Source organism: Syngnathus floridae, chromosome 1 (assembly GCF_059516105.1).
Source record: "Syngnathus floridae isolate MCC-2025c chromosome 1, RoL_Sflo_1.0, whole genome shotgun sequence".
NCBI classification, from domain to species: domain Eukaryota; kingdom Metazoa; phylum Chordata; class Actinopteri; order Syngnathiformes; family Syngnathidae; genus Syngnathus; species Syngnathus floridae.
This window is the reverse complement of record NC_142413.1, coordinates 13,054,547-13,068,957: the sequence shown is the minus strand read 5'-3', so window position 1 is coordinate 13,068,957 and position 14,411 is coordinate 13,054,547. Positions and strand designations below refer to the sequence as shown.

Sequence of the window (14,411 nt, the reverse complement as noted above, 5' to 3'; positions counted from 1 at the left end):
CACAAAACCAAGAAACGTACAGTGCCACACTTTAGTTAGGGCAAAGAGTATTTCCCTGTGTAAGTCCAATATTTTATTTCATTTATGAATATTTACAAAGGTCATGACTTTGCAAGTTATGGAATTTTTGAAAGAAATATGAATAGTTAATGGTGCAGGGAACAAAGAGTCAAAACAACTATTTTACACCAGAAATACTGATGATTTAGTATCTCCTATATCAACACCATAGACCAGGGGTGTCAAACTAATTTTATTCGCAGGCCGCATTGTAGTCATAGCTTCTTTTGGAGGGCCATTATGACTGTCAACCCAAATAAATGTATGAGCACCTCATATCATATACAGTAAAAGCTACAAAACAAACTGACAAATAACTCGTTTTCAAATCAGATGAGTAAAACTCGTCAAATATTTTAAAAAAAGAGATATTATTAAAAGTGAAGACAATTTACAATTCTAGTAATGACACAAATTTGATGCACAATTTGTCTTCGCGGGCCACATAAAAGGATGTGGCGGGCCGTATCTGGCCGCCGGGCCTTGAGTTTGACACCTGTGCCGTAGGCCATGTTTGTTTCTGTAATATGCCATGCCATTTGTACAAAGGTCTAAAACATGAACATGGAACACCTTAATGAAGGGATATCAGATATGGTTGTCTTCAGGCAAGGGGGGTCATTATAAAGGAGAAAACATAAATCTAGACTTGCTAGAGGTGTAACGGTACACTAAAAAAAAATGGTGAGGCTGGGGGCAACACTGGCAGCCTATCCCTTGAAGAAGATGACTGCACAACTTGTTCCTTTGGTTTCAGTCTTCGAGTCCTCGACAGCCAAGGGTTACAAAGGAAATGCGGTTCAGCGGGAAGTTGCTTCTTTTTGTGAGGAGAATGCCCTTTCCGTGGTGGCACCTGGCTTTCTCTTTCATGACAAACTGCGCTCAGTGGTTTAAGATTTTGTCTCACATACCTCCATCTGCATTCTGGCGGGGTGACCACGACAATGTAGCCACATCTTTAAGAGTAACTTTTGCAAGTTAAGGATTAGTTATACTAGCTATAAACCTATTTTTTGGCCCCTCCATCCAAGGAATATATTGTGGAATATATTGTTGTGGTTCTACGCAAATTGCATTTTTGTACGACGTCTGATGGATGGCTTCTTGCATCCACGCAGAGCACGTCTAGATTTTTGTTGGCCCACGAACCATCAGTGGAAACAGCTGTAGGCTTCTTTGATCATGTCAATTGATGAGCCTCTGGGGCCCAAGTGGTTGCTCTAGGCTGCAATGCCATGCTACAGATGTCAAATTGTGTGAGGTTGGTGAATGTATAAGTTGTGTTAGCTATTACTTACTTGGCCTAGTGTCTCTGACGCTTCTTGATGGATACTTCTAATATCGATGTTCTTACAAGTGGTCTAGTTTCTACAGATGCTTACATTCATGTCATTCAGGCAAATGCATATTATTTCCATGCTTACACAAGGACATTGGTAAGTTATTTTTAAGATACTTTCTTGTTCTGAAAAAGACCTGAGCGCTGGCTGGTGATAGACCTGTGGGTAAGAGCATCATTTTGAAAATGGTCCCATTTCACATGCTGCACACCTGCGAGGTGCTACATCCAGGTTCACAACCATCGATTTAGACGATAAATATTTTCATTTCATGTTTTCATCCGTCAGTCGTTTGCACTTAAAGTTTCTGGATTTTCAGCATTTTCAGTTTCAAAGTATTTCAGCATGGATTATCTGCGTGTTCCTTTTTTTGAGGGGTCCTGGAACAGATTAAGGGCATTTTCATTCATTTCAATAGGGAAAGATGATTTGAGATACAAGTATTTCGAGTTACAAGCATGGTAAAGGAACAAATTAAAATTCTATCTTAAGGTACATTGTGTTCTCTAAGTTGATGGTTGAATTTAACACTGTTGGAGTTCTCAAGAATAATTATAAGCAAGTCTGTCCATTTTTTTTTTTTTTTTGCAAAAATGTGTCATTAATGACCCTGAAGTGTAATGTAAACATGATGAAGGCAGAAAACATCTATATGACAACCTTTGAGTGCGTGTGTGCGTGTGTGTGTGTGTGTGTGTGTGTGTGTGTGTGTGTGTGTGTGTGTGTGTGTGTATGTGTGTGTGTGTGTCTGTGTGCTTGATTGGAGGTCATTTCAGGTGTGGCGCACTGGAGTTACTCGGTGGCTGTCTTCAATCATCGTCAGCGCCCTACTTAAGCTGGCCTCAGACTCCAGCACTCCGCCAGATTGTCAATACTTAACAAGTATGTACAGCCGGCTGTTCTGAACCATTTGTAAATTTAGAAAATCACAGCGTCACTTTGCTACCTGTTTCCAGCCTGCCACCTAGCCTACCCTACAAACACCTTGTGATCCTGACATTGCGTTTGAACCTTCTGCACACGACAAATAACTCCTCTGACCATCACCTTGTTGCAAATAAATTCGTCATCATTATGTCACACAGTGATATCTGAGAAGTGAAATAAAGTTAATAGGATTTACAGAAAGTGTTCAATCATTACTTGAACAAAAGTAGGCAGGTGCATAAATTTGGGCACCCTAACAGAAAAATCCTCCTTTTGCAGAAATAACAGCCTCTAAACGCTTCCTATAGCTTCCAATGAGAGTCTGGATTCTGGTTGAAGGTAGTAATTTTTAGAAGTTATTGATCGATTCAATCGATCTAATTAATAAGAAAGTTTTAGACTGATGTATTATTCCTCCTCTTATCCAGGATTGGGTCGCAAAGGCAGAAGCCCAAATTTCTCTCTCTCCGGCCACCTCTTACAGCTCTTCTGAAGGGATACTTCTCCCGATGTTCAGACATGCCCGGAACACCTCACCACTTCTCCATCCTTTTATGACTGAGGGCCATGGTCTTTGGAGATGCTGATTTTCATCCCAACTACTTTACACTTTACACTCTCAAGTCAGGATTGGAGAGCAATGTTTGAAGAACCAGTCGCACTTCATCTGCATAAAGCTAAGATGCAGTACTGAGGCCACCAAGCTGGACCCCCTCAATGCCTCGACGGCATCTAATAATTCTGTCCATAAAGGTTTTGAACAGGATTGGTGGCAAAGAGCAGAAAATAATCAGATTTGCTGCTGGCAATGCGGACCAAACCCTGACATCTGTTGTATAGGGATTGAACTGCCTTTATCCAGGGGTTAGGTACTAAGTGACCCCAAAGCATCCGCTACAGAACGCCCCAAAAGACACGGTTGAATGCCTTCTCCAAGTCAACAAAACAGACCAATTCTTAAAAAAGGGGACCACCACCCCAGTCTGCCCATCCAGAGGCACTGTCTGCTATGTCCATGCAATGTTTGAGAAGTGTGTCGATCAGAAAAGCCCCATACACCCATAGAACTCTAGGCAGATCTCATCAACCACTGGGGCGTTGAGAGAAGCTTTTTTTAAGCTTTTTAACCACCTCGGTGGCTTCAACCCCAGAAATAGGAGCAACCAACCAAGAGTCTCCAGCCTCTGCTTCCTCAATGGCAGCCGTGTCGGTGGAATTGAGGAGGCCTTCGAAGCTCCAACTCACAACGTCCCAAGTTGCGGTCAGCAGAACCTCATCCCAACTATAGACAGTGTTAACGGTGCACTGCTTCCCCTTCCAGAGACACTGGATGGTCGAGTTTCCTTGAAGCCACCCGGAAGTTGTATTCCATGGGCTCCCCAAACTCCTCCCATGCACAATACCTGCTTGTCTGCAAGCTGACCCCAGAGTCCCACAAGCCCTCAATAGGACTCTTTCTTCAGCTTGACGGCATCCATTGACACCAATGTCCACCAGTGGGCTCGGGGATTGGTGCCACTGCAGTCACTGACCACCTTACGTCCACAGCTCCAATCGACCACCTCGAGGCACGGAGCATGGTCCACTCAGACTCAATGTTTTCCGCTTACCCTGGGACGAGGGAACAATTTGGAATTTGAAACTCTTTTCGACAGAGGATTCTGCCAGATGTTCCCAAGCAATATATGTTGAGCTGAGAAGTCCAGTAACAGAACACCACTCAGGTTCAGATTGTGGGGTGAAGAGGGAGGGGGGTTCTTCCCAATCACCCCCTTCCAGCGCTCACTGTCATTGTTAACTTGAGCAAGTCTCTGAGCAGAACGATAGAGCCCCCAAGGGGAGCACCCTCCAGGTGACCTTGCCAGGGGCATTAAGCCCCAGAAAACTTAACTCCTAGGATCATTAGGACGCGCAAACCCCTCCAAGGTTACGGCTCAAGAAGGAGCTTTTAGACTCAGAATTCCAAATACCCTTTTATTTTTATTATCAAGTCTGGATGTTATTGTTAAACATTTTCTATTAGTTTTTCACTCGTACACATCATCTTAGGTCTGTGCCACCTATTTACATCAAAAACTCAACCGAGATAATAATGGCAATGCGTTAGCATGTAAGGGAGCCTGTTTGGATTTGAGAAGAAAAGAGATGCTCTTCATAAGATGTTTGTCGTGTGTAATTGTTGCAAATGCCCTGCAATATACAATGGGAACACGACATTGTTGCATCTCGTCCGTTGTACCAATGTAGTCTTCAGCTGCGAAAGCCTGCACCCATAAAGTGAGATCAGTGTGACATAACTTGTTTTCTTTTAAGGAAACACACCATCTTGATCATGTTACATACGTATTTGATTTGAATAAAAAAAAAACATGAACTGTTTAATTATGGAAATATATTAATAGTGTCCCTTACATCAAAGATATATGAAAGCAAGAAAAAAAACAGCTTACGTTAAATCATTATTGTAAAACATTTCCGAGGCAATAATGTCACTACACTCATGAAACAACAGTAAACATGTCAACTTTTAATTGTTAAAATAACCCATTTAGTGTTAATCTATGCATCGAGCCAATTAGAATTAAACCATACCATAATATGTGTAATATATCACTTACAAAATGGTTTGGGTATATTTTCTTTTCTTTGTGAGCCTTTCTTCAACTAACAAATCAATAGGAGTCCCAATGTGTCAATGAGGCTCCAAAACTCAATTCCTCCACCTCTCAAATACTTGTCTCTTATTATCAATAGGTGTTTTCAGAGCGAGATCAGCATTAATGAAGTCTGTCTCTTTCTCTGTTCACACCTTTTTATTGTGTATTGACATTTCTTTCAAGCCTTGTGAGAATAGCATATAAATCACCTTTATGGAGGCACCGAATAAAGTGGTAACTACAGCTTTTGAAAGGCCATCAGAGGCAACAAAGCTTGTGAAAATAAGAAAAATGTAATAGGATTGTCTTTGTTACTTATCGACAACTTGTACTTTTTAAACAAGTAAGACAAACTTCCACATTTGTATATCATGATTGGCAGAGAAGGGACATTGTACTCAAGCCAATAGGACTGCTCAGCTGATCTCAATTTTATAAACTGGCACATTTTGATTTTGGTGCTGATGCAAACTTCGTTTTGCCTGTTTGGAAATTTTACAGATCACTGCTAACACGGTGGGCGATTTGGTGTTCCAAGGGCATTTGCTCAGGTCATGTTCTGCACTCCGCTGACATGTGGTGGATGCCATAGTACAGCATGTATCAAACTCTCTCAATTGTTGTAGGAATCAAATCATTCAAAGCATTATTAATATTATTTTTAGATTTAACCCGTGACCGTAGCAGAGCTATGGGATGGTAGGGAGTCAGAATCCCACACATGTATTATTATGGTTATGTTTGAAATGGGTGGAAAGGCAATCTCCAAGGGCCCACTTCAGAGAATTGAGATTTTGTTGTCCAATTTCGACATAATCAGCCACCCATTGGGATCTGTTTGCAGTTCCCTATGTACGTACTTTGTGCGTTTCCACATTCTGCATGGACTCCAGCAAATCTTTCCGCTTCTGCCATGTCAAGGATTGTGACTTTTAGGTGGAATAAAACCTTCAATTGAAGTCTGTTCACGCCCACAGACGCAAAATCCCAGTTTGGAAAAATACCAAAACCAAGGTGAGCTCAAGCCTGACATGCCAAACCCAATGCTGTAGCAGTGATTGGGTCTGGTGGGGAAGTCATTCACCGTGGTTCATCAGCTCAAAATGAACGGACGAATCAAATTCATTCACTTGCTGTGACGTATCCTTTGTTTGCAATCCCTCCACATTCAAAACGACGATTGTTTAATTCAATTTTGTTTTAGATAGGCAAAATCACTGTAGCATTGGTTTGTCTTGACAATCATGATGATGCCCCTCCCCTACACAAATTAAGAACGCACCCCATACCACACTTGCACTGGGCCTGAAAATAGAGCTAATTGTGTGCACCTAAATCTAACTTTTTTATGGTGGACAAACAGGAGCTGCAGGTGCTGAGCATTCACGAACATCTGCATGTGTGTTTTCACCAGAGAGGGAGCATCCATTAAAAGTGAAAAGCTAAAGCAAAATGGAACGGCATCTGTCCTCTGTGTTTGGGCCGACCTCTTTGTTTTGATGCAGATGAGCGTCACCTCAGCAGCACCTAAGGTGATTAACCGCACACTGTTTGTGAAAGATTCTATAAACAAACAGGTGTCCTCCACTCCCTCTGCAGCTCATTATAAGCTTGCACATTTTGTTTGGTATTATTTTTATTGCATCTTTGTCAACTGAAAGGTGGCTATTTTGAAGGTAAGCCTGCTTGGTGGCCAACTATGGTTATGTATGTGTCTCATCGTAAGAGTTAGTATTTGTTGTGCAGAAACTAGCAGGCTAGTTAGACTGTCCCCCCCCCCGTCTCCAATGGGGTGGGGAGAAAACAGTTTTATCTCCTCTCTCTAAAATGTGACTCAACGCTGCAGGCAGAGTGCTGGTTAATGGAAGGTGAGGGAGAATTCCTCATGGAAAGGACAAAAACAGGACACACACCACGTTCTGCTCTCACATTTCAACATTCGGGGTGCTTGAACAAAACATGTCTGGCAAGGGAGCTGACACAAAAAGACAAGAGGAACATTTCCTTGACACACAATGCACCTTGAATTCTTTCACACCAAGCTTTTGTGATAGCAAGGGAGGAGGGGTGTTACTGGAGCTCTGGCTGATGCTTCCAGTCCGAATTTTTTTGTGCAGTGTGCACATACTCGCCTTTGAGCTTTTGTAAGAGCTGGAGAGTGGGTGGCTTTGTGGTAGGCTGCAAAATCATTGCATCTGCATATTTTCTCTAGCAGCTAATTAGACATTCAACATAAAAATCAAAAAGAACTTTTGTCCACTCGCATCCTTGTTATTTGCTTATCTTCAGTGTTTTCGTCCATTCCTTTCTCACAGGCTTTCTTCCGTGTCTGTGATGTCACACTTGCACGATAATTGGATAAGAGATGCATCATTGAACTATTATTGGTTAACTCCGAACTGAATAACAAGCCGAGAAGCATTCAACAAGACATCATGCCTTGTCCTTTAGAACAAAAGTTCCATTTGCTTCTTATATTTATTTGAAGTCCAATTTCCTTTTCATAAAGAATGGGGGATTTACTGTTGTATGTATTCTAATCTCATTCAGAATGCTTTATTGGATACATGCCTACATATACAGCGCACTCATTGCTTTTGTATTCGTTTTTTTTCCCATAACCTTAACAAAATCACAGACATACTGAATTTCTGAGAAATATATATATATTTTCTTCATCACCAAGAACAAGCAGAACAAAGTGGATATGGGCAAATTCACTGCGCGTGTGTTGAGCAATTCTCCAGTTTGTAAAACTCAGTGGATCAATTCCCCCCTGAATTTTGATGAATTATTAATGTCCACATTCTGTTTTTTACTGATGGAGAAATCATTTGGGATAGATTTTCTTGGAGCACCCAATGAATTCATCAGTTGTTTCAGATGTCAATATTTTTTTCCCACAAAGTGTTTGGTAGTGGGCAGCTTTGGATCAACATTTCTGTCGGTGGCATTGTTACTCTGACCTTGGACAAGATGCTTATACCCAGCATTATTCATTAATGTAAATAGATGTTCACAAAGCACGCACATTGCGTCTTGTGTAATACCCGCAGAAATCCACCGAAGATTATGAGTGTTTGAATACTTTAAACAGCTTGCAGAGCTTAAAGGGTTGTACTGCTTCTCCTCCAAATTAAATTATGCCTAAACTTTCATATTAATACTGAACCTTGAGAAGCTGAATTAAAAGAAGAGAGACATTCTTCTGTTAGAACTCAGACCCTTTTGATTTAAGAGACAAACAATACAGTTAGGTTACTGTCAAGGGTGGTGCCAGGGTTCTTCTCCATTGTTGATTGCAGCTTTGTTAGTAAAAGAGCTCATTTAGAGGAGTCAGTGATGCCAGATCAATAGTCTGGAATTGTACAATACACACTGTGACTGCTTTCAATCCGTATATCATTTGTCCTTTCAAGTGATAAGAAAGAAAGAAAAAAATAGTCAGTTTTTTTTTCACAATTCAATTTTAGGCTCACATAATATAACGATAGTAACGGAAAAAGTCGGTACATGAGTGAGTTAGAATTTTAGATTTAACTGGTTGTTAATCTGACCCAGAAGTCTGATAACAGGAATCAGGAATACCTCAAAGAAAGCTATGAGAAGATAGAAGTAAGCAATAATATATCTTTAAACATTAAACATTCAAGTAAATTCATTTTAATTAATTTGATCAATTTTGACCTAAGTCCAAAATCCATCCATCCATCCATCCATCCATCCATCCATCCATCCATCCATCCATCCATCCATCCATCCATCCATCCATCCATCCATCCATCCATCCATCCATCCATCGATGTTCTGTACCGTTTTGTCCCCACGGGGGTCGCAGGCGTGCTGGAGCCTATCCCAGCCGTCATCGGGCAGAAGGCAGGGGACACCCTGAACCGGTTGCCAGCCAATCGCAGGGGACATAGAGACGAACAACCATCCACACTCGCACTCACACCTAGGGGCAATTTGGAGTGCTCAATTGGCCTACAAAGCATGTTTTTGGGATGTGGGAGGAAACCGGAGTGCCTGGAGAAAACCCACGCGGACACGAGGAGAGCATGCAAACTCCACACAGGGAGGGCCGGAGGTGGAATTGAACCCGCACCCTCCTAACGAGCCGCAGTGTCCAAAAGTCCAAAATTCAAATGTGAAAATTCCTCCTTTCCCACCATCTTATTGTGTTAATTTAAGACACAAAAACAAAATAATGAGTGCCATTTATTGATTGATGCTTAAAAATTGATTGAATGATGTAGAAATGAATTGTATGCAGCTTTGTAGCTCTTTTGAAATTCCCTATTTTTCTTTGGCGCGTTATATAATGATGTAAAATGATGAGACAGGAACGAAACATTTTGTATATACAAAGTTTGTCAAAAAGAGACTGTTACAATAATTCTCAGACAAATAATTTGTGGACACATGGCATTTGATAAGCAAATTCACGTTATTATGAATTCATGTTAAAATTATTTTAATTCAATTCTTTTGGGTGATATAAAACTCAAAGGCAACATGCAACACATGGTAGCAATAAATTCAAGATTGTCCCACAAGACCTTTATCAGTTTAAGATCGTTAGACATGTAGCATGGTGCAGTAAGCCAACCATCCAAGCCCCCAAGGGACCTATGAGGTGTGCAGCCATCAACAAATGCTTTTAGTGCTTTGCCCCATACAACAAGGATTGAGGCACAGGGACACTGAGACTAACCCGTAAACTAAACACACCACCACATTCAATCTGTTTCCTTATTAATCCAATCAACAGCTCACTCAGCGCTCCTCAGAGACAGCCGTTATTGGGTGTCTGACAAACCAAACCAGACAAAGACAATCTGGTCCACTCAAAACTCTTTAATAATTAGTATAAGAAGCTAGACTCTTAACTCATGTGGAAGCATCTTTTGTCACATTCCAATGCTCAATGTACAGTTAAAAATGTTCTTTTCTTTCACAAACAAATAGTCTCCCTTAATAATGTCTGCGACATGCTTCGATCAAAGTGTGATGAAATACAGTACTACACCTTTTTCTTTTCTTTTTATAGGCGTCTTGAAATCAACCGGTTATAGGGGGCGTTCTCGTTTACATATGTTGCTATATGTTTCGCCGCTTGGTCTCTTTCTATAGTAGCTTATGCTTAAGCGAAAAAAGCTTTTTCACTCGAGGAACTATAGAGACCAAAATGATCGTGGTCGCAAATACATCTAAACAGACATTCACTCAAATATAACAATATATTTTATTTTGAATACAAACATAGAAACCAAGAACCCTGTTTTCCTCTTTCGGCACAGTCAAGACCTGAGGAAGACCCTTTCCCCAGATGCCTTGACTTGCGGCACTTCATTTCTGTAGATTGACTCCGATGCTGTTTAAGCTACCATTATAGCGCCATATCATGTGATTAATGCGGCCCACTCTACATCCAGTTAAACCTGGTCATTCCCAGGGGGCATAGCCCTCCATTCCTCCTTCTAATAGGCTGGACTATTGGAATGTAGTGCTCATTGGGATACCTAGCAAGAACAACCAGCAGCTGCCCTACATCCAAAACCGTACTGCTTAAGATCCCCATGACAGTGAGAAAGTACAGCCTGTCCTTAAATTTCTCCCCCTGGCTCTCCAACCCACTCATGCACAAATACAGAGTCTTGCTGCTGTCCCACCAGTGTCTTCATGATGATGCCCCCTCTGGAGATGTTGTTAGCCTTTGTGAACTCGGCTTGTGAAGCCCTCTGAGACACTTTAATCATTAAGAGCAATAAAAAGTAACTTTGACTTGACTTGTTAAAATGTAATAATTATCTGGAACAACTAGGTTACATATTTGATCATTCAATATAAGAACCTTAATCTTTGTCATATATGTGTGTTTGTGTTATTTGTAGTTCAATTTGTGTCATATTTAACTGTGACATTGTTTATGTTGCATGACTTTTTTTTTTAAACACAAACCGTGAATTAGAGTTGTGTCACGTTAAATAGTTACATTCAGGTCAACTCTTACCAACCACTCATACAAACCTAAGTTTACCTATGTTTAAAGTAATAAGTACATTGACATAAATACAGCTAAGTTAGAAAAATGTTCCGTCAGCCATGCAATTTCAACCTGCCTGCAATACATAGCAATTTACTTGCAATGTATTGCATATAATTTCTGTAATTGATTCAAAAACATCTTAAACTATTGCCATATCATACTTTTGCTTGGACTGATATCTCCTCGGGCATTCCAGTAAAAAAACTCAGTAGCTACATTAAATTTATTCTGGATTTTTATTTGATTTGTTTTTCTTCAACATGGCAGCTGACCTATTACTCTCCTCTGAGTTAGTTAAAATACTCAAAAAGTATTATTATTATTATTGTTATTATTATTATTATTATTATTTAGGGGGTTGAACTTTATTAGTTAAAGCTATTTACCACTTGAAACACATTTTAATTTATTTATTTCAAATCAGTTTGTCACATGCCTTCTCTCCTAGTACCCTGGTCAAAACCTCGCTCGTGTTTACATCATTAACAAGCCGCCACGTCACCATGACACACCCCCAGATCAATCAGCGCTCATTGTCTGATACATGTTCCTCATTTACTGATCATTGCACCTGCTCACAGCTATTTAAACCCTGCACTCTCGTCAGTCTTTCAGTTCGTCCTGTATGCCACCCGTTTGGTCCTTGTACCTGGTACCATTGCTTGTTTCCAATTGCTGACCTTGTTGCCTATCCAAACTGATCTACTATGCCTGAACACTGCCTGTCCCAACCGATTGCCCGTCTCAGACCATGAATTTGCTTGTTGGTTCGACCTTCTGCCCGTCCTCGACTACGTCTATGCCTCGCGCTTCTGCCACGTTCTCCCTCAATTCAATGAACAAAGTATGACGCACTTGGTCGTTCTGACTGATCACTTACACAGTTGCTATGGGGCAAGGCAATTTATTCATTCAATGGAATGGAAAATATTTGATTGGCCAAATAATATTGGCCCTCCAGCAGGTGGTCACCAATGTAGCAAATATGGGGTGATTACAGATCAAATTAATTGAGTAACTAATTATCAATTAGTTAGTTAAATAATTAGTTTGTTAGTGGTGGCGGAAATTTACTGCCAGCACTATAATCAACCGCCACTAGGGGTACAACGTTGTGTTTGGTCCCTAACTTTAATTTAGACACACACACAATAATAAACAATGCCGTTTAATAATGTGGGCATTTATTATCTAAATCTAGATGGGACTCATAATGGGTACGTTAAGAAAGATAACTATGGTGAAAGAATAGCAAAGTCCACCATAGTAGAGTCGGTCAGAAGCCGACGGAACCTCACAGTTGCAGCCTTTGTACAAAGGGACGCCTGCCAACAAAGAAAATAGGTCTCCCAACAAAAGTGAGGCCACGTGGCAGCTGAGTCTCATACAAAATCCAGCCGCGCCAATGTGCTCTTCAGGGTACAAAGGCACAAGCCCCCACCCCATTAGGGAGGTCGGAAGACGGGCCTGCAGATGAGAGAAAAAAGAGGAAGTGTAGAAAAACTAGCTTTGAAATCTAATCAAGGTTCGAGCAATCCACCATGAGTAAATCTGGAAAACATTGCACATTGTATTTCTAAAATATACCTCATATTCCAATCGATTAATTAGTAGATCAGATACAAATGTAAAAAAATAATGAAACTCAGAAATGCAATCTCTCAAGGTCTTCTCAAAATTGCATATGCATGTGGTTTCTCAGTTTTTCTTTAATCTTTGTTAAATGCATTCATTAACTGGCAAAAATTCTGCTCATTGGACGCAGATTGGAATGTGTCCAGAATGGGGAGGGAGGTACTTAGCTTGCCGCATCGCTCATGGAGCTTCATTGCAAAGGCGAATGTTGCTATACCAACCTTTTTGAAAGCTCTACTTTTTGGCTATTGACTAGTGCCAAGGGCTACTAATGCGATAATGGTAACTCACTGGTGAGCTATTTTCAGACCAACCCCTTGGGCTACTGATACAGTCCACCCAGGCTACCCGGTGTTTGCAAACACCACATTAGAAAAAATAAAAAAAATCCCAAAGAGCCTGCTGAGTGACAAAAATACTGCATTTTTAGTTATTCTAATAACATGAGAGTGGTTTACAACACCAGTATTAAGTTCACCAGGACGTGATATCTTAATAGCCGTGTGGCTTTTGTAATTTGATTTATGAGTAATCGTACTCTACAGGGTAACCACAGCTGGACCCTAGCTGTAAGGCAATATTTCATCCAGTGTGAAAATTCAACCCATTTTGCAGTCAGATAATTGGACTTTTGGGAAAGATTTAAGCCATCAAGAAAGTTCCCAAAGCTACAGTACAAAGAGACAACATGGTATGGGAACAACAGAAGTGATAAAATGTCCATATGATTATTATTCCGCTGACCACGAGCTTACGTAAGGAGCCTTCCATCTGCCCACTCTGTTGTGCTGTGCTTTCTGTTTTTTGCAACAGGCTACTTGCTTCATACCCAAATAAAATCACATTGTAGGAAGTAACTCAAAAAATTGAATTGATGTTGTAAAACAAGGCTTAGAATAAACTATTTCCTCAGAGTTCCTATATTTTATGAATTCTCTGCTCTTTTAAGCTTTTAAACTTTGTTCTTATTCTTCCATTCACACTGTTTTGAGATTTTTTTTATCGTTGTTAGGCATACAAGTTTTTTGTGTTCATAGTTTCTAGTTTCTTTTCACGCATTAGTGTTAATTAATTTTATCATGTTTTCTTTCCATCTAATCACATCTTTAAAATGAAAAATATTTTACATGTAAAATTTGAAATAACCCAAAATGTATGTTTAAACAATCTCAGTTCAAAAGAAATGAAAGCCAAAGACTACAAATCGTAAAAGACTTTTAAGAAGGATACATTCATTAGACATCACTTTGTTCCACATTTATTTAATCATCTCAAATCCCAAAAAAGAGTTCTCAAGAAAATGTCGGTGGCGTCAATGTTTATTAAAGGGAAACCATCTGTCTTGATCATTTGGTTTGAGACACAGATGAGATGTGTGGGCAATAGTGAAAGAGCATAGTATTGCAAAAAGATTTGACGAATAGCGCGGCGCTTGTTGCACACAGAGGCTTCCATATTGGTAGGATGTGTCTGAATATGTATGTCTGCATGTATGAACTATAATAACCTTTTGATATAATTGAATTTAAAGTTTTGGGGGAAATATCTGTTTCTCTTTTGCTGCCTTACATATGAATATCAAGAATGAGTGCAGCAATGGTACATCCCCCCCCAAAAAAAAATCAAGGTTCTGTACTACAAACCTTGCTCACCAATTACATTGGGTACCGTAAATAAAAGAAAAAGGAAAAAGTAATTATCTTTTAGGTAAAGAGCAGCAAAGCTACTTTTAAAATACAAACA

At 40.1% G+C, this 14,411-nt stretch overlaps 1 protein-coding gene across 8 annotated transcripts in view; it reads left to right on the top strand.

The window, feature by feature from the left end:
* The window catches only part of LOC148404171 (uncharacterized), a 35,917-nt gene that overhangs the window by 18,520 nt on the left and 2,986 nt on the right, over positions 1 to 14,411 (top strand). For 4 of the 8 annotated variants that reach the window (XR_015858579.1, XM_088375949.1, XM_088375939.1 and 1 more), the window contains 2 exons: positions 2,167 to 2,282; positions 2,357 to 2,503. The exons of 1 other annotated variant lie outside the window; for it this stretch is intronic. Coding sequence is in view for 3 of the 7 variants with exons in the window: in XM_088375949.1 (XP_088232075.1) it covers positions 2,167 to 2,282; positions 2,357 to 2,391 (151 nt within the window). In the remaining 4 variants the exon portion in view is untranslated. Of the gene's footprint in view, positions 1 to 2,166; positions 2,283 to 2,356; positions 2,504 to 14,411 lie in introns of those variants that run through there. 3 more of the 8 variants (XR_015858583.1, XR_015858582.1, XR_015858574.1) reach the window with 1 other exon arrangement.